Genomic DNA, 20,661 nt, shown 5'->3' with positions numbered 1-20,661 from the left:
GTTTGACACATCACTGCTCTTACAGAAAGAAAATAAAACGATGTCCTATGGATTTTTTTACTTTGGGCTTGATTCCCAAGGGCTAGTACTAGACTCAGTGACCATTTTCCATCAAAGGTAGAAAACAAAGTCCAGTTGCCGAAATGACAAGGTTGAAGGTGTGCACTATATTCCAGGGGAAAACACCAAAGAATCAGAAGGGGAATTTGGGAAGGATGCCAGGATGATTCAACACGGAGACCCTCTAGATTAGGAAGCTATTAGTTTAACAAGCCTGGTCATAGAATAACAGGCAAAATTTGCCTGACATATCCAATCAACGATAGCATTATCCCACTTTGTGGTTTTTGTTTTGTTTTGTTTTTTGTTGTCTTGATTATTTTTCACTGACTTAAATTCTTTTGAAGGTACCTCAGGGTTTGAAAAATTATAAAAAATTTCCTGGTGTCCCTTCCTGGAGTTATATGATAGATCTTATTGATCTTGTGCCTCATTCTTCATTTTTCAAATTCCTTCTTATAAATGATTTGTTATCAGTTTTCCTCAATCATCTTATAAAATGTAACAGTTCATGTCAGGGTGCAACTTATCTCCTCTAACACTTCATCCTCATCATGCTCACAGAGCTACAGATGCCTAGAGAAGATGACATATAAGGGGGAGGTGCCAATCTCTAGGTTTTGGACAATAAATCACTCGATCATCTTCTATTGTGTTCTTTTGTTCTGTCATTGTTTTACAAGACACATTTGCTTTTCAAGGATCAATATTCAATTTAACTTTCTATTCACTATAAATCAAATCTTTAAAAAGTGAAGAAAATGTGTTTTTGATTATGAAGTTATTTTAAACTATAGCCAGTTCCTAAGCCAACACCATTTAAGGAAGCTCATCCCTGTGAATTCCAAGCAGAATCAGATTGTAAACTGTAAGAGGCAGGTCGCATTTCTTCCTTATTGTCAGGAATATTGCTTTAATATATATGTTGAAGTAAAATAATGAGTCTAAGAAAGACATTTTGTAAGCACTTAGAAGATGTAAAAACTATGAGCTTTATGAAATAATTTCTTCTGTTCATTATCTCTTGCTAGGGATGCTATAAACATATTCTGGTTTTTCTATATGTAAAGACAATTATATTAACAAGGTCACTAACATATTTCAGTGATTATTTCACCAATTAATTTAAACTAATAATTTAATTTAGAAATTTTCTTATATGAATAAACTTAATGCAGTGTTGCAATTATATCATCAGATACTAACAGTATATAAATATTTTAAGAGAGAACCGGATAAACACAAATGGAATCATAAGGGAAACCTGGTTTCTGAATTTAAAATAATTTATTTCTAACTGTCCTCACAAAGCTTAAGATGGTCTCTTCAACCCAGTAGTGTTGGACATGTTTCTGAATTAATTTCCCCCTGAAAACCCATGGGATGAAAATTCTAACTGTGTGATAAATTAAGTTGCCAAATGAAATGGATTAGCGATCAGTGAAATTGCCTGATAAGCTGTCAGATCCATTTTGGTTTGGTATTCATCCTCTTTCTCCACCTGTTCATTAAGCTCCAAGTTCATGGCAACTCCAGTCACTGATTGCACATTAACAAGCTGTTTATGTGGGAAGGTGTAGTTAGCCTAGTCAACATCCCTATACCTCTACATTCATTTAAACATTTCTCCGGTAATTTATTCTGTTCATAACCCCTGTGTGGGAAAATATAACTCTGCTTTAAAGTTTAATTTTGGACATGACAGAGATATGATGTGTCATAAAATTAAAACTTAACAAAGCAAATCACATTGCATCTCAGAGTCAAAGGAAGTTGGGGAAATTTCATGCCATAACTTTGCTTTCTTCAAAGTTATAAAAATGGAATGTGTACTGAAAAAGTTGCTGCCTTTGTACTGATATTTTGTCAAACTAAAATATTTACTTCTGTCCTTATTTAAATGCAAACATTGGGTGTTTCTGTAATTAGAAAGCTAAACTACAGAAGAATGTTGAAAATAATTATCAACCTTCTCTCTTATCAAAATGATCAAATCTTCCTTTATAATAACACAAAATTTACCATTGTCAATCAAAAAATAGCAAATGTGGAATACAAATAAGAATACTGTTCTACTCAAATATCAATATCTCCTGAAGAGTTGATAAGAAGGCAGCCCTATAATGGGCCCTTTCAATTGAAAATGATGTGTGCTTATCAGGCCCAAGGTCATAGAAATGGCAATTAAACTCTAAATATGGTAAAAAGATTCTGTTTGTTGAGAATTCCTTGTTAACACTGAAGACAGTAGGCAGTCTGAGTTAAAATTCCTGCTTTAACTTCCTTGTGCCTCATTTTCACAAATGTGAAATATGGGCAGTAGTAGGTTCCTCAGAGCAAACTAAAGGTTCAATTTAAGTTATAAGTTGGATGTTGCTCTAGACCCATGTTTGCTACCATCCCACAAACGTTCATGCATATATAATTTGATGAATAAATTAACTTTCATGATTACACCATTTTCAAAATAAGGCCTGATTTTAGGAAAGTGTTGAGTTTAACTAAAGCTACCTTTGTTTTATATGATATGAAAAGAAATTTCCTTCCTGACCTGTCACAATTCCTAAACGCATGATCATTTTAATCTGATCAGAATCGCTAGAGAGTTAAGAAGATATGAAATATCTTATCTGTGTTTTAATCACAAATGGTAATTCTTCAAAGGCATTTGGTGAAATGAATACAAAGTTGTATAAATGCTGCAAAAATAAACTGAGGACAGATAGCTGAATATCAAAGAAAAGAAAGTAAGTAGATAGCACTTCCCCATCAACCAGTTGCTAACCCCTTGCAGGGAGGAGAAAGACCACACTTTGCAACACAGGCAATCACCCCCTGGATGGCTCTCTTCCCGCATTTTGGTCAAGTAGGCATGAGAAGAAAGGAAATCTAAAATCTATAAATGGGCAAGACACCACCACTCCCATAGGTACGAACTGGTCCCCTACTCTCCAGAGGAGTCACTCTCTCTCTCTTAAGTAATTATGTTTAATGTGGTTTTATAGTATATTAATACATGTCAGATATGATTTAGGGCAGAATCTTAAAAAATAAGAATGCCCAAACTTCACAATGATCTTAAAATAGCACTGAGACCCATTATAAACGTAATGATAAATCACCAGGCACGGTGGCCCATGTCTGTAATCCCAGCAGCTGAGGCAGGAGGACCACGAGTTCAAAGTCAGCTTCAGCAATGGTGAAGCACTAAGCAATTCAGTGAGACCCTGACTCTAAATAAAATACAAAATAGGGCTGGGGATGTGGCTCAGTGGTTGAGTGCCCCTGAGTTCCATCCTGGGTACCCACTCACCTCCCCAAAAAAAGTAATGATGTCATCAAATTTTACCAAAGAAAAGAAACATACAGCAAATAAGTATATGGAAAAGTTTCAACATCATTAATCCTTAGAAAATGCAAATTTAAATCATGATGAGATGTTACTACCTATCATTTAGAACAACTAAAATAAAAAATAATTATAACACCAAATACTGACAAGGATATGGAAAAACTGAATCTCTCATACATTACTGAGGGGTTTGTTTACAATATTCCACGGCCTCTAAGCAAAATAATTTAGCAATTTCTTATAAAGCTAACCATGTGCTTATCAGATAAACTAGCAATCATATGAAAAAAGTCAACATCAAAATGCTACATGCTGGGCTGAGGAGATAGCTCAGTCAGTAGAGTGCTTGCCTCTCAAGCACAAGGCCCTGAGTTCCATACCCAGCACTGCAAAAAAAAAAAAAAAAAAAAGCTACATGCTGCATGATTCCATTTATATAGTTTTGTTATTTAACATTTTTGATTAATAAATCCTAATTGAAAATATGTATACAGACCAATGTGATATTTTGACACATATATACAATGTGGATTGAGTAAATCAACCTAATTAACACATTCATTGCCTTGTGTACCTATCAGTTTTATGATGAGACATTTAAAATTTACTCATTATTTTGAAATAGCATTATTAATTATAATCCTTCTTCTATGTCATCAATCTCAAAACCTATTCTGTCTAAAACTTTGCACCCTTTGACAACTCCTCATTCCCTCCCTCCCCATTTTCAACCCCCAACCTCTAGTAACCATCACTTTACTCTCTAGTTCTATGATTTCGATTTTTTTGGCAATGAAAACAAAAATAGATCAACAGGATGGCATCAAACTAAAAATCTTCAGCAAAGCAAAGGACACAATTAACAAAGCAAAGAGACCACTCACAGAATATGAAAAAATATTTGTAAACCATACATCTAATAAAGGGTTAAAATCTAAAATATATAAGGAATTCAAACAAACCAACAGCAAGAAAGTAAATAACAGGATTTTAAAATGGGCAAAGGAATAGATATTTCTAAAATAAAAAAAATTAAAAAAAAGAAAGACATAAATGGTCAAAAGAAGACATGCTAGTTAGGTACCTGAAAAAGTGCTTGGCATCACTAATCATTAGAGAAATGCAAATTAAAATCAAAATGAGATATCTCATCTGTTTGTATGACTTTTATCAAAAAGAAAAAAGAAAGAATTAGAGAAGATGTTGAAAAAAGGGAACTCTTGTTGGTAGGAATGTAAACTGGATAAAAGCAAATGTACGGTACAGACATTACGGAAAATGGTATAAAGAGTCTCCAAAAAAACTAAAAATGGAAGTGTCATAAGATCTAGTAATCTCATTTCTAAGTTATATAGCCAAAGGAATTTCAATGAATACATAAATGGAATATCTGCATTTCCACATTAACTGCAGCATCATAAAACATTCTTAAAAAGAAAAAAACTATGGAGATGGAGAACATGGAATAGGGTAGATAGGTGATATGAATACCAAACAAGTTATCATGGGGGAGTTTTTCATGAAAATATAATAGTTCTGGCCTGGCACAGTGGTGCATGCAAATAATCCCAGCAGCTCAGAGGGCTGAGGCAGAAGGATCATGAGTTCAAAGGCAGACTTAGCAACTTAGCAAGGCCCTAAGCAACTCAGTGAGATCCTATCTCTGAATAAAATACAAAACAGGACTGAGGATGTGGTTCAGTGGTTAAGCACACCTGGATTCAATCCCCAGGATTTAAAAAAAAAAATAGTTCTTTATTGGGATTATGTGGTAGTTACATAAATCTGTACATGGGACTGAAATACACACACACACACACACATACATACACACAAACAAATGTAGGTTAAAATGATGAAAACTGAATAAAGTATACAGTCTAGGTCTAGATAATAGTTACATACGAATATAAATTTCCTGGATTTTATATTGTACCAGAGCTTACAAAATGTCACTATTGTGGGAAGTTTACACAAGGCTACATAGGAAGGCTACATAGGAAGGACTCTTTGACTTTTCACTTTTCTTTCACTTTTCTTTTTTAAACAATTTCCTATAATTATTTCAAAATAAAAATTTAACAAAAAATAGCCCTGGATATGAGAATCTGAATTTGAACCTAGGTCGGACTGATTCTAACCTTGTGATACTTCCCTGCTACCATCACACCTACAAAACCTATTTTATGAAAATGTAACCATATGATAAAAGATTGTATAGGAGGCTTAACCTGGGTAACATTTATAGAAGTTTAAGGAAATTTAAAATGTACTTTTTAGAAAGGAGTTTAAAATATCAAATTATTCCATTCATAGTTACTAAGACCAAGTGTTTCAATGTAATAATGTAGACCTGGAAAGAGAATCTTAGAAATCTAATAGAATGTAATGACTGGGTTGCTTTCACACTATGGCTGGAAGGCACTGCCTCTGACTCCCCTCTCACTAGAGGCAGCTCCAGAGTTTCCTGACATGTTACCTTGTTCATCTGTGAGGTTAACAGCTGTGCCTCTCCTCCCACACCAGGCAAACAAACTGCACAGCAGAAAGTTGTAAATAGAGTCATTACACTATACACTTGGCATTTCTTTCCCATCAACCCAGGAATTTCCTGATGAGGTTGTCCTTCTGATTTGGCCAGAACATGGCCAAATGACAATCAGCACAGCCGGAAAGGTAAGCTAAAGATGCCAAAGGGCAGTGAACAAAGGTTGCTACCTATTTGCAGGTCAATTCATCATGCAGCATTTAAGAAAAAATTATACATACAAGCAAGAACAAGATAAAATGTGAAAGAATCAAAATGATAATGGGATAATCATTTTATTTTTATTTCAATTAATTGCCTAAATATTTTTATCAAATAAATAATCTTTAAAACCAGAGCCAAATCATGTCACTGTGTAAAGTCCCCAGTGCTGAATAAGCTATTGGTCATAGGTACTACAAATTCAATTGCATCTGGTTAATTTTGACAAATATATAGTATCAAATAGATTTTAAGACTATAAGGATAGGGCATTACTTTTGGAAGTGACACGAAAAGTAGAAAAGGCACCATTTTGTGCTTTAAGGGGGAAAATACAGGTACAGAATTTTTTAAAAGCCAATAGACCATATTTCTGAAATTAAGCGTACTAATATAGAAAATTCAATGTTATGTTAATAACAAAAGAGAAAACTCATGAGAGCGTCTTTAAGTCTTCAAGTATTCCAAAAGGAAGTAGATGTCATCAATAGTATCCATATGTCCATACATACAAATTTCTGTATCTTCACAAATAGAGATATATATTTAAATATTATAAAATTAAAGCTCAAATATTTATAGAATTTCAGTTATAATAAATCACTGATGACTTCTTAACTGACAAAATATCTAACTAGAACTCTGTACTAGAGAGGAGATAATGAGACCCTTTTCAAGGACTTATTCTCCCCAGAGTCCCCAGAAGTCAAAGCAAAGCATCTTGATACCCGGGGCCAAAAACTGAACATTTTATAGGAACTAGATATAAGGGAGACCTATATAGCCTGTAAGGTGACATGAGGATGAAATTTTATCCAAAAGGAGTGAGACATAGGGCATGGAGATTAAATGACCCAGACTCCTTTCTCAAGAAAAAGTTTACATTTTAGAGAAGCACAGAAGTAACAGTGAAGAAAGGCAGTACAGAGGCATTGGGGAAAAAAGGAGAAAACAGCACTGATTATGGCAAAGCTGCTACATAGAAAGTAACTGATACCCACCTCTGAGGGAAGAACAATCTGTTTTCAGCCTTCCAGCTAGGTCCCCAGAATTGTGAAAGGTGTTCCAGTTCTCATTAGATCCTTCTTTTCACCTACCAAGGCATTTTCCTACTCATCAGCAGAAGGCATCTCTTTTTCCCTTAGTTTTTTGCTATGGTTTTGTTTTTGTTTTTCTTTTTCCTCCCTTTTTTCCCCTAGGGTCAAGGACCTAACTTAGGGCCTTGCCCGCAAGGGCTCTGCCACTAAGCTAAATCCCCAAACCCCACCAGAAGGAATCTTAATACAATGCTGAACTTGACCTGAACCCTGCACTCCTAGAAAATAATGACAGTCCAGAAATTACCCACCTTCTTGTGTTCTCAGAAATGGTTTACTGCGAAGAACCATTCTTCCTCGTGACTTTGATAAAACTCACAGATGACCCCCTTGTAACCTATGACACCGCCAGACAAAGAACCTCCAAATTCCCATTCTTTATCGAATACATAATTACCTGTTTTCAATTATTATCTGGTTCATAAATGTCTGTGAACTGGACCAAATTTTACTCAGGCTTCTTATTTTGGCCTACCCTTCAACAATGGAAGGTCAACAACCCTTCTTTAATGGCTCCTGCCAACAATCAACTGACTTCAGAGAAAGATATTACTGTCCAATCATACCAGCCCCTCTTCCCATTCCCCCACACCCACTTCCTTCTAGCCTTGTTTATTTCTCCCTATAAAAACAAAAATACTTTTCTGCTTAACCCTGGAGATGCTTGTAGATTGAATGGTCAAAATGGTTTTCTCTGTTGCAATTTTCTTCCTTCCCCCATGGCAATCATCCTTCTGTCCTTATGTTAATAGCTTTTTGTGATAAAACCTCTCCTTAATACGTCCAAATTTGTTTTTCATTTGATAATTTCAACCTGTAAAGGGTCTTACTTTTTAAAACACAAATTAAAGTCATTAAATATCTTATATTTATTCCTTTTATTTTTTATAGGATCACAACTACTATGTATTTTTTGATATATAACCTCATTATAAAATATACAGAAAACATAGACCACCATAAATAACATGTTATATTTCCCCAATGTTAAATAGGAAAATTAGACTATTAATTATTAAAACAATTAAACTATGACTGCTAAAATGAAGTATTTCATAATTAAAATGAAAATCTAAAACCAAACAACTGAAGTTTGGAAATCATAGGAATAATTGGGTTTTACTTTTACCTGACAGAGTTCAATCATCTCTTTACCACCTATTTTGGCCAGTTATTAACTCAAGCATGAAACTAATAATCATATAGCTGCTAAAACTCCTCCTGCAAGACTTTCTGTAATAATTTGCCACTTCTCCAATGGTCCAGAACCCTAGTCTCAACTTAGTATCTCTCATGCTAGAAGGTATTGCAGATAGCACATTAATTGTAGTACATGCATAAAATAAATCCTCAAGGTTTTTAATCAAGAAGAAAATACATAAGACATTTCTATACCAGGAAGAATATTTTTCTAAATTACTTCGATTTCTGTTTAGAAAAAATATTTTGATATAATAGAACATATCACAGAAAACTGAACTACTCACCCGCATTGACTATAGCATCTATCTCTAGCAATGTGATGTCACCTCTATACAGAGAAACTTTTTCACTCAAATTTTTCTTCACTTGTGATGTTTCCTGAATATTTTCTTCTGTAATAAAAGGGAAACATATTAATAGTAATATCATAATTTAATTGACAACTTTTTAATCAAGTCGACTTTAAGAATCAATATGGATCGTACTGTGTTACAAAAGACAGCGGAGATAAGTATTTAAATACCAGGAATAGGTTTATTCTCAATTTTTTAATATTCTTCAACACAAATGCATTATCATGAACATAATAATGGGCATTTGATCTATTCTGGCAAGTTATTCAATATTTACTATTATACATTATTATTGTTATTAAAATTTATTTTTAAAATAAAATTATATACCACTAAATTCACAAGGAAATAAGAAAAAGATATGCAAATATGAAGATAAAATAACTTTTTTATGAAGGAACTTATTTCTGTTTTTCCAGTTACTTAAAAAGCATCCTTGAAAAAAATATTTAGATGAAAACAAAAATAAAAGGGTCAGTTTTTTGCTACTTCTAAGTAACAAGCTGTCCCTCGGGACATATTGGAGAATATTTGTAAAACTGCCCTTCTCATCAGGTTAGATTTAACCTTTCACTCTAGAGGACATTGTTAGATATAAAAGAGAAATAGCTCTACCCAGCACACAACAGTCAACCATTTGTGTATTGAAAATAAGCCAAAATAATACATAAGACATATTTTTAGATGTTTTAGAGCAATACTACAAATTTGAATTGTCAGGGCTGCAGGTAAGTGTTTGCCTAGCATGTAGAGGCACTGGGTTCACTCCTCTGCACCACATAAATAAATAAATGCATGAATGAATATATAAATAAATAAATAAAATAAGTAAATAAAATTTATTGTATCCAGTTACAACAAAAATATTTAAAAGACTGAACCGTCATTTATTTTTGACAAATAGCAATGTTAAGACAAATTAAACTTATTAAACAGAGTATGAAGTCAATGTTTTTAAATACATAAAATTGCTATGCATAAGAAGCTTTTTAAATATAATTCTAGGAAAGCAGATTTATGAACTCAACTTTTAAGTATTTATGATCTGTACAAATCTTTTCGTGAAAGAAGACAATACTATTTATTCACTAAGAAACTCTCAGATGCAATTTTAAAGAATCTTGGAGGTTAGAAGTAATAGATTATGAGTAACCTCACATTGTCTTTGGGGCCTATCAGCCAATGACTAGGACAAAGGAAATAAATCTTTGGCCATTAAAGTGATCCTTCCTCTCTCTGCCTACAAAGCATTCCTTTCTTAGCAACCACTTCTCATTCAAATATTCCCTGGTGAAGGAAAATATTGTGAGAAGATTGTTTGTTAAGAGAATAGAGAAGGACTTTAAGAAACTTCAAAATAAAAAATATCTATAGTTTAGCTGACTTCCTCATTGACTCCTAGAGTACTATTCTCCTCAGTCAGGAATAGACTTTACTCCCAGACTGATGTTCAAATTTCTAGTTCTGCCAATTAATAGCTGTGTGAGCTCAGATAAGTAATTTATTCTCTCCATGCTTCAGTGTACATGTGTACAATACTGGCTCCTTCACAGTAAACATTTAGAATAGTGTTTGTCCCACTATAAGCTATCAACAAATACCACCTTCTTTTTAACAAAGGTGACAAATATTGTATCAGTATCCATATTCATTATACATGGACCACAACAGTTATTTTATCATCTAAAGAGATCACACTTTGTGCTGTTATCAAATTGTCAACACCTAGCCCAATGACAAAGACTCTGAGGCAAAGCAAGAAGACACTGGGACCCATTATCCAATCAGTTCCTATTTTTATGACTTTACACAAATTAGAAACTCCTGCTTTCTGAAGATTATTGGATGGCACTAAATATGTGGTGGCTTTTTCAGACAATCCTGGATATTGAATCACTGTAAATCTAGAGATTATAAAAGATTCATCACTGAAGATGAGTTTCAGAACTCCATTCAGCATTAAATTAGTAAGCATATCACAAATAAAAGCAGAACATTTGTTTCTATTTGAGAGACAGAGTAAATAGATTTCTAAGCCATTTTCTAACTGCTTGTAGCCCTAAAAAGTATTTCTTCATTTTCTCATGAAGCCTTTTATACATACTATATTTTTAGTGATATGATATTTAAACATATATGACCATAAGTCATATGCTTCTTTATCTAAAAGTAAAGAAATTATTAATGAGAGGTATTAGAAAGCATCAATATTTAAATTATATCACAGTTCAGGTTTGTTTGGTTGGTTGTCTTTTTAATCTTTCATTAGAAAACTTAAATTGAGCCCAAAGAAAAGGATCAGGCAATTCAACTTGTGTAAATACAAACTGTTGTCATTTGTCATTCAAGTAAGTTACTGAAATAGTCTTTAGGAAAAGTTGTCATTTGTCATTCAAGTAAGTTACTCGAAATAGTCTTTAGGAAACGTTATCAGCATCATTCCTCATAATTTGCCAAAGGAACATGTACACACTTACAGGCTGTAATTTCACAGTATTAGAAACTGTTAGCACTTCCTTTGACAATAAAGCAAAAACAAATAGCATTATTTTTGATCACCAATTATTCTTTGAGACTACAAAAATGTAAATTATCACTTACAGGTCACCTCTTTTATTTGCATAGCAATGCACACTGTATTCTATCAGAACTAATCTCCACATATCTTCTCCCATATCCTGAATATTCAGGGCAAAAATTTGTACACAAAGCCAGGTGAGTGAAGCATGCTTGTAATTCCAGCAGCTCAGGAGGCTGAGACAGGAGCATCATGAGTTCAAAGCCAGCCTCAGCAACTCAGCAAGGCTCTAAGCAATTTACCAAGACCCTGTCTCTAAATAAAATATGTAAAAGGGCTGGAGATGTGTCTCAGTGGTTAAGTGCCCTGCGTTTGATCCCCAGTACCAAAATATATATATATATATATATATATATATATATACACAAAGCATCAATTCAAATTTTGTGTCACTGGTTTAGGTTAAGTTGGAAGTATCTGTTAGTGTTGCTCTTCCAAATTGTATACTATTGATATTGTCAAAGAAAACTAGAACTAGACGGCAGAAGCAATAAAAACAGATTTTCTTTTTAACAGGCTTGAACCCAGGGGTACTTAATCCCTGAACCACATCCCTAGCCCTCTTTGTCTATTTTTATTTTGAGACAGAGTTAAGTTGCTTATGGCTTCACTAATTTGCTGAGGCTGGCTTTGAACTTGCAATCCTCCTTCCTCAGTCTCTGGAGTCACTGTGATTATAGGCATGCTCCACCACACCCAGCTTTAAAAACAGATTTTATTCAAAAATAAAAAGGAAAAGTGGGGGGAAAAAACTTCAGTATAGAACTGAGCTCAATTCCAAATACTACAAGAATAAGTGGGGATTTACAGCCAAGGAGCAAGACTTGGGTGAAGGAGATTCGGTGAATGGAAAATTACAGGGCTTGAGGGGATTCTGGCTAAACATATTTAATAGGATTCTTGCTGAAGGCAGGCAACTTTAGAACAGACTGACCTGTTCGACTTACAGGGATTCCAGGACCAAAGGAAGGTTTTAGTTTTCAATAAATGCCAAGTCAGGAAGAAGGGCAAAAAAAAATTGGAAATGTTAACTTGGAGAATTTAGTCAACTATTGGGAGAAGCTAGAAGAACTGACAAAATATATATGATAGCAGATCCAGTCAGTTTATAAGCAGATATAAATGAAAAGATTAGAATTTAATAACTCACAAGTATGCACTATTGTTCTCTATTGAAACATAAAATTTCTCTGTACAATCATCTTCCTTTTTGACTGTTATTTACAAAATAGGTCTGTTCTTATTATATTCAGCCTGATTATTTACATAATGGTAGCAAGAATAATTGATAATTTAGGGCCTTAGATTTGTTTTGCTAAAATTTTTCAACAAGAATCTCTGATTAGACCTTTTTAAATTTTTTTTTAGTTGTCCATGGACCTTTATTTAATTAATCTGTTTATTTATATGTAGTGCTAAGAATCAAATCTAGTGCCTCACACATGCTAGACAAGTGCTCTATCACTGACCTACAACCCCAGCCATCTGATTAGACTTTTAAAAACCTCTCAAGGTGTTGAAGCCCATCCATGAATTCAACATCAGAATATTCCCATGTTAAATACAGATTTGGATAAATTCTTCTCCGGAGGTACCCCAAATATCCTGTTTTCTGGGCCTTCCAACAAGTGGCCTTCCTTACTTACAACTATAAGACTGGCAGCCCTAGAAGCCAGGTACCAGGTCAGTTTTTCCAAGAGAATTTTGTAAGCATTGACTTTACAAAGTCAACCTTAGTTCTGAAAATTGTCTGGACATATCTGATTCAATGCATCATTCTCAAATATGACATACCATTCAAAATCCAGATTATAAACCAGTTTTTTCAATCATACCAAGGGAGAAAAGATTCTTCCTGAACTGAGACAGATAAGTGTACTGCCATGAAAAATAAGAATACTCAATTTATATTTGTCCAAATTTGAATTCTGGAAAAATCAGGTAGGGAGAAAAGATGAATATCTCATTTCTTTTTACAAAAGCATAATCAACTAAATTCTCACAAGCTATAGTTAGCTTGAGAGAAGAGAACATAGATTTTTTGAAACAAACAAACAAAAATATTAAAAGCCAGGTGTAGTGGTACATTCCTGTAATCCCAGCTCTTCAGGAAGTTGAGGCAAAAGGACCACAAGTTCAAGGTTAGCCTGAGCAACTTGGCAAGACCTTGCTCTAGATTCAATCCCCAGCACTGAAAAAAAAATAAAAAAATACTACTACTACTACTACTAATAACTAAGTTTTTTAAAAGACTGTAATTTGCAAGGGAATTGGTTATTTCTGTGGCATACAACATTTGAATAAGAGCTAGAATTATGACTGACAACATAATGCCAAGGTATATGAACAATGAAAGTATTGGCAAATTTCCATGAAATTTATACAATTTCTGAAGTATCTGAAGTATTTATATTAATGATATTTCCTCATACAAGTATAACCTAGGAAAGGATAAACATCACTTATTTGACAATGTTTCCCATATAATTTTATATATTAAAAAACTGAATATTTTACAAAGTAAAAGAAAAAAAATCCTGTGAGATTTTCCAGGGGCCCTCTGGGAAATTCAAGTTTAGCAGAGGTCAAGATTTCATTTAGGACTTAATTTTGGAAAGCTGTCAAAAATGTCAAAAAATTTGAATACTTGATTAAGTAAGGTCACAGATCACTATGAAACAATACTTGAATTCTATTGAAAAGAGCTGACAAAGAAACCAAAAAAATAGTAAATATTTTGATAAGACAAAGAATCTTTGTTTCCTTGGAAAATTATTAAGAGGATAAATAAAATCCTTTTATAGTCTATTATTCATAATAGATCTATAATCCAGGAAAACTTTATTTGTATAAAACAAACTCAGCAAGCTACTAGACTCATTTTACTTAAATTTTAAAAATAAAACCATTCACCTTAGCCAGCTTCACAAATAGAAAGTTACTTTTCTATAAACTTACAGCTTTCCATATTTGTTCAGGTTTTATTCTATATTTTTCCTCTTTATCATTCCGGAATAACCAGTCATCTTTTTTTTAAGACAAAAATCACTCTCGTTTTTCTTTAACAATAAAAATATCCTTCATTCCTCACATACTTTACATATAGAGTTGTTTCTTTTTAGTGGTTTCATTATATATGTATAAATTATATATAATTATATATAAACCCCCCCAAGGCCATCACTAACTCTCAAGAAAGTTCACATTTGCCCTTAAATGTATATGCCTTGCTTTACTCCAAGGCAGCTCTCTCTTGAGTTAACCCATATTCCCCCTTGAATGTATATCTGCTTTCTAAATAAATCTCTGTGTCTAATAGGCATATGCTAAAATTTTTTTCCATCACACACATAAAGAACCCCAGTTGTCCTGAGTTAAGGAGTCCCTCTCCAGGAACTTTTAGGACCTCTTTCAGGGAGAGTCTAACCAAATACATACAGCTAACAAGTATAAAACTTGGATTTGAGTCCAGGCAGCACATGTTTTTAACCAATATGCTATGGAGGTTCTCATGTGTCTAATAATAACAATGGTTTTCTAGATTGACTACTTTGAAAATAAAGCAAAAGTCTCAGTAGTTCCTGCTATCTGACCCAGTTTTATATCATATAACACACCAGGGATGACAGAAGTACATAATAAAGATAAAGTTGCAGACTTTATCTTCTATTTGTGTATCTTCTATTTGTGTTTTGTCTGTTGTTTATTTATGCAAAATCACCAAACTTGGAGATTCATTTGTCCCAACACATTCTCTATTTGTACTGACCTTATTCTGATTTCTGGCATATGTGTTACTATTTCACCTCTAATTTTAAAGGCATCACTTAACCACTTCAGAAACAGACTAAGGTATTTCTAAGGTAGAAATATAATGCAGTTCTATTGTAAGAATAACAACTAAAGCAAATTTAATCAAATATACAATAATTCAATAATGCCATTAAAGTAGTAGATTAAGAGAAAACAACTATTTACTGAATCTTAATTGAGATGAACTGACCACTACTATGCTTATGCCAAAAGTATTAACTTTTGAAATGATTATTGAGAATATAAAAGAATTTTCATAAGAATCATAATTATATTTTACATTTTAAACCTTTTAAATATATTTTTAAATGATTTCATTATTTTCTTTTTGCAATGGCCGAATCAGCTGGAAGATAACTGATAAACAGCTAAGGATGAAAAGTAAGTGCTCAGACCACACTTTGGAAAATAAAGAAGCTGGAGAATACTCACCCAAAGTACCTAAGAATTCTAAAAATTCATACTGTCCCTAAATGAGCAGTCCTGTATTTTAGCAGCCAAAGGCATGATATAGAGAAGGTAAAAAGAATACAACTGAGTTGTCTAGTGATATCACAACAAGCGCCCTGTGGCAATCGACATCTTTCATTCTGAAAATGCCTGGAAAGTTAGTTTTAATCCATCTATATGGATTAAACTCAAATTAATACTCCCTCTCCCTGAAAGAAAAAGCAGATAATTGGTAGGATAGCATGCCATGAAAGCAAAAACCAAGAAAAATCATGAAAATATCTATAGAAATTAAATTTATGAACAAGATGATCAGAAAAATAATATTGGCTTTATTAAGAGGCTTTAAGATACACAATCAGGGAACTAGAGGAACCCCAAAAAGGCAGGCTGTTATTTCTTAAAGCCAGTCAGCCTGTTGATCTCTACACCTCTATCTCCTATCTGATCATACCTGGCTAATACTTACTGTTCCAGATTCCTCTCATCTACACACATAGACAAATCTCCATACTCCAGAACATCCACTAATTCTCAAATCTATAGTTATTTTAGGTATTATAGATATTACACTAGAAGACTCTATTTCCCAGGTTAACTCATAGTAGCTGGTTAGCAACTTCACTTTTGTGCTAAATCTTCGATGCTTTCTCCTTCTCCTCCCCTTTATTCTTATATCAGTTAGATTTTTGTTATTTAACAAACCCTTCAAAAACTTAGTTACTTAAAGCAACATTGGTTTTATTATTGTTCATTAGTCTGTTCCAGTTGGTATCACATACATCTGACTGGTCATCACCAAGCTGGATACTCTAGGGAGCTTTCAGTTGGAATGGCTTATCTCTGTCTCACATGGCCTCTCATTCTCCAATATGCTAGCCTGGGCTTCTTGGCATGACAAAAGAATTCAGATACCAGTGTGCAAGTACTCTTTAAACCTCTGTTTTGGTCATGTTTTTTGTAGTCAAAGCAAGTCACATGAAAAAGTCCAAAGTTATTGTGGAAAAGCAATAAACAAGAACATACACAGGAAAGTATGATTATTTGCAGTCTTTTTGACCCAATTTACTAAACATGTTCTTAGTAAGATTTTCTGCATCCTAGGTTCCAGTATTAGTTTGATTTCAGTTTTGTCAGATGTGAAACATTTATTTGAAACATATTTTTATTTTATAGAAACTTGGTTTATATTCGGTTAAGTTCTTTTTTCAAATGTCACTTCAGTAATTATCTTCCACTAGATTTCTAAAAGATACCCTGGATTTATTCTCATTAATTTTTTGAAGTCTTACTGAAGAAATATAACATAAAATTGCCTGTGGGAAACAGGAAGATAACATAAGAGAGTGAGACCAGTTTGGTTTAAAAACAAACAAAATGTACTGTGGTATAAAGTGGAAAGCAAAAATTGCCATATCCAAAGGGTGTAGCCTCAATTTATGTGTCCTATGAGGATGTAGGTTTTGTGTTTCCAGACCTCCTTGTTTTTCAAGAAAAGTAGGAAATACAAGTTTTAATGTAAAGTCTCTTAATTTTAAATACTAAAATTTGAATTTTTAAATGCAGTATTTTTTTTTCAATGCCAGGGATCCAATCCAGAGCCTTGTGCATGCTAGGCAAATCTCCCCCACTGAGCTATAGCTCTAGCCCCTAAATACAATTTAAAACAACAATAATGATAGTTTTCAAGCTAAAAAATATATATTTGATCTTAATTCAAGCAATAACTATTAAGTTATGATTTCTTCTTTAATGAATCCCAATCGACCTACCATCCAAGGCTTTTTACCGCTTGGTTTAAACCTAGATAGTTCCTGTCTTATCTGCCACAACTCTCCAATTTGTGGTGCTCTCCATATTCTCATCATGTATGCATTCTTACTTTACCTTAACAAATACTAAAATCCTGCACTTTGCCTTAAAACCCTCATCCCAATCTACAGCCCACCCTCTGGTTCTCTTACTGATTCTTTAAAACTCCACTTTGCATGTCTCTACTTTCATAAAACTTTAGATCAATGCAATTTCTCCCATCTGAACCCCAAGCACTCTTTCTCATGGTATTTGTCATATTCTTCTTGGTACTGAAGTTATCTGTGTATACTCTATCATTACTCTTCCAGAATGTAGATGCATATCTTGGTTGGACTTTGTGTTTCATGCACTTTTTAACAATGCTATCATGCCTGGAATGCCTCACTGCACAGGTGAGGTCACACCCAAATATGAGCTTTTTTAAGAAATTTGTTCTTTTTAGATATACATAACAGTAGAGTGTATTTTGACATATCATACATACATGGAGAATAAAACTTATTCTAATGAGCATCACATTCTTATGGTTGTACATGATGTGGAGATTCATTATGGTGTATTCCTATAAGTACAAAGGAAATTTATGTCTGATTCATTTTATTGTCTTTCCTATTCCAAATATGAGCTCTTTAACTGAAGGTTTCCTTCACTTTTTTGTCAGGGTTAGTTTGGAGCCCAAGATGAAAAGAATAGGGATCTGCTGCTAAGATTTTTCATCCAAGAAAGCTCTGTGAAAGGTGGAATTCAGAAGAGGATTTTAAGCCAATTAAATAACTATACTGCAAAACTGGAATAGCATAGCATGCATTTGAGAGAGAGAGAATACACAAGAACATAAGGAAGTTCACTGTATCTTCAAATAACAATGGAACCATATATACTTCCTAATTCTAACCTCTTTCCTTATAAAAAAAAAAGTCAAATTTTTACATATCCATTTTATATGTCCTGTTTCTTTATAGTAATACTTTGAATTCTTCTAACTACCCTAAGGCACTTAAGGAAATTGAGGGACAGGGAGATGAAGTAACTAACTTGCTCAAGATCTTAAAACTGAGAGGTAAGATTTGAGCCTTGGAAGTCTGGTTCTAGAACCTATGTGCTTAATCACTGTGTTAAAATTTAGCCTAGTATGATTTAAAAGATTAGTTCTTTAAATAAAGACATACTTCATTCATAGAGGATTTCTTTTTTTTTTTAACATGACTATCAAGATGTTTGGGGTGGGAGCTTAGGCATTAAAAATGTATATTTTACCCTACTATTATAACCTCCTAAAAATCCAATTCAATTTAAAAAAATATGACTATACTTTATGAATCTTTACCTAAACCTTATATAAAAATTAAGCAACATAATGCCTGAAGTAATCTTCTGTAAAAAAATCAATTAAGTTCATAAGGTTTTACTCTAAAATAAAAGGAGAGCGATCCAAGATGGCGGCCTAGAGGGAGACTGCACCTCCGGTCGCTCCACAACCCAGGAGTTAAGAAGGGGAGGCATTGAGAGACTCGGACTGAAGTGGAGCCACGGGTGAGTCTGCCCACTGGGTAAAGCTCGGCCCGGGTGGCAGGCCCAGATAGAGGTGGCTTATCGGAGCCAGGCAGGGCAGCTAGAGTCATCCACAGGCAGTCCTGCGCACTCCGGCGGTGGGCCCCGCCCACACAGCCAGCTTCTCCAGGTTCTCGGAACGGAACTGGCCCGCTAGTGAGAGCCTGTCTGAACAGAGCACGCTCCGAGTCCCGGAGCCCCTGCAGTGCAGTGTACTCCTGCAAAGAACCAGCGGAGAGCCTCGATCTGCAGTCAGCCTCAGGGATAAGGGCAGGGCAGCAGGAGACCTCTTCAGGCGGCACTGCCCACTCCGGCTGCGGGCTCTCTTCACGGGGCGATCCAAGATGGCGGCCTAGAGGGAGACTGCACCCCCGGTCGCTCCAGAACCCAGGAGTTAAGAAGGGGAGGCATTGAGAGACTCGGACTGAAGTGGAGCCACGGGTGAGTCTGCCCACTGGGTAAAGCTCGGCCCGGGTGGCAGGCCCAGATAGAGGTGGCTTATCGGAGCCGGGCAGGGCAGCTAGAGTCATCCACAGGCAGTCCTGCGCACTCCGGCGGTGGGCCCCGCCCACACAGCCAGCTTCTCCAGGTTCTCGGAACGGAACTGGCCCGCTAGTGAGAGCCTGTCTGAACAGAGCACGCTCCGAGTCCCGGAGCCCCTGCAGTGCAGTGTACTCCTGCAAAGAACCAGCGGAGAGCCTCGATCTGCAGTCAGCCTCAGGGATAAGGGCAGGGCAGCCGGAGACCTCTTCAGGCGGCTCTGCCCACTCCGGCTGCGGGCTCTCTTCACGGGGCGATCCAAGATGGCGGCCTAGAGGGAGACTGCACCTCCGGTCGCTCCACAACCCAGGAGTTAAGAAGGGGAGGCATTGAGAGACTCGAACTGAAGTGGAGCCACGGGTGAGTCTGCCCACTGGGTAAAGCTCAGCCCGGGTGGCAGGCCCAGATAGAGGTGGCTTAGCAGAGCCGGGCAGGGCATCTTGAGTCTTCCCAAGGTAGTCTTCCACACTCCGGCAGTGGGCTCTTCCCACACGGCCAGCTGCACGGTGCAGGCCCACAGTGAGAGCATTTCCGCACAGAGCCAGTTCCAAAACGTGGAACCAGTAGGGGGCTAGGGGCAGTATTCTTCGAATGAGCTGCTTTATCAGATTCCTCCAAGACATCAGGCTACTGAAGGCTGGGAGGTGATACACTGGAAATCTACTGGGACACTATAAGCCAATAGTGGAAAACTGCAATATCTCAGGGTCCCACTGACAACTGACCATTATGAGAAAACAAGGGAAGAAAATGTCCCAAACAAACCTAGATACTACATCAATAAAACCCAATGACAGCAGAGCAGAAGAAATGTCAGAAAGGGAGTTCAGAATGTACGTAATTAAAACGATCAGGGAAGCTAATGAGGAGATGAAAGAGCAAATGCAGGCATTGAAGGAGGAGATGAAAGAGCAAATGCAGGCATTAAATGATCGCACCAATCAACAGTTAAAAGACCAAATACGGGAAGCAAGAGATCATTTCAATAAAGAGTTAGAGATACTGAAAAAAAACCAAACTGAAATCCTTGAAATGAAGGAAACAATAAACCAAGTTAAAAACTCCATAGAAAGCATAACCAATAGGATAGAACACCTGGA

The 20,661-nt window shown here is 35.3% G+C and overlaps 1 protein-coding gene across 3 annotated transcripts in view; it reads right to left on the bottom strand.

The window, feature by feature from the left end:
* Macrod2 (mono-ADP ribosylhydrolase 2) overlaps positions 1 to 20,661 on the bottom strand; it is a 2,075,735-nt gene that overhangs the window by 1,975,130 nt on the left and 79,944 nt on the right. For all 3 annotated transcript variants that reach the window (XM_047537628.1, XM_047537632.1, XM_047537630.1), the window contains exon 3: positions 8,746 to 8,853. In XM_047537628.1, the coding sequence (XP_047393584.1) occupies positions 8,746 to 8,853 (108 nt within the window). The remainder of the gene's footprint in view (positions 1 to 8,745; positions 8,854 to 20,661) is intronic.

This window comes from Sciurus carolinensis, chromosome 2 (assembly GCF_902686445.1).
Source record: "Sciurus carolinensis chromosome 2, mSciCar1.2, whole genome shotgun sequence".
Taxonomy (NCBI): Eukaryota; Metazoa; Chordata; class Mammalia; order Rodentia; family Sciuridae; genus Sciurus; species Sciurus carolinensis.
Note: the sequence above shows the minus strand (reverse complement) of the source record. Positions and strands in the feature narration are given on the sequence as shown.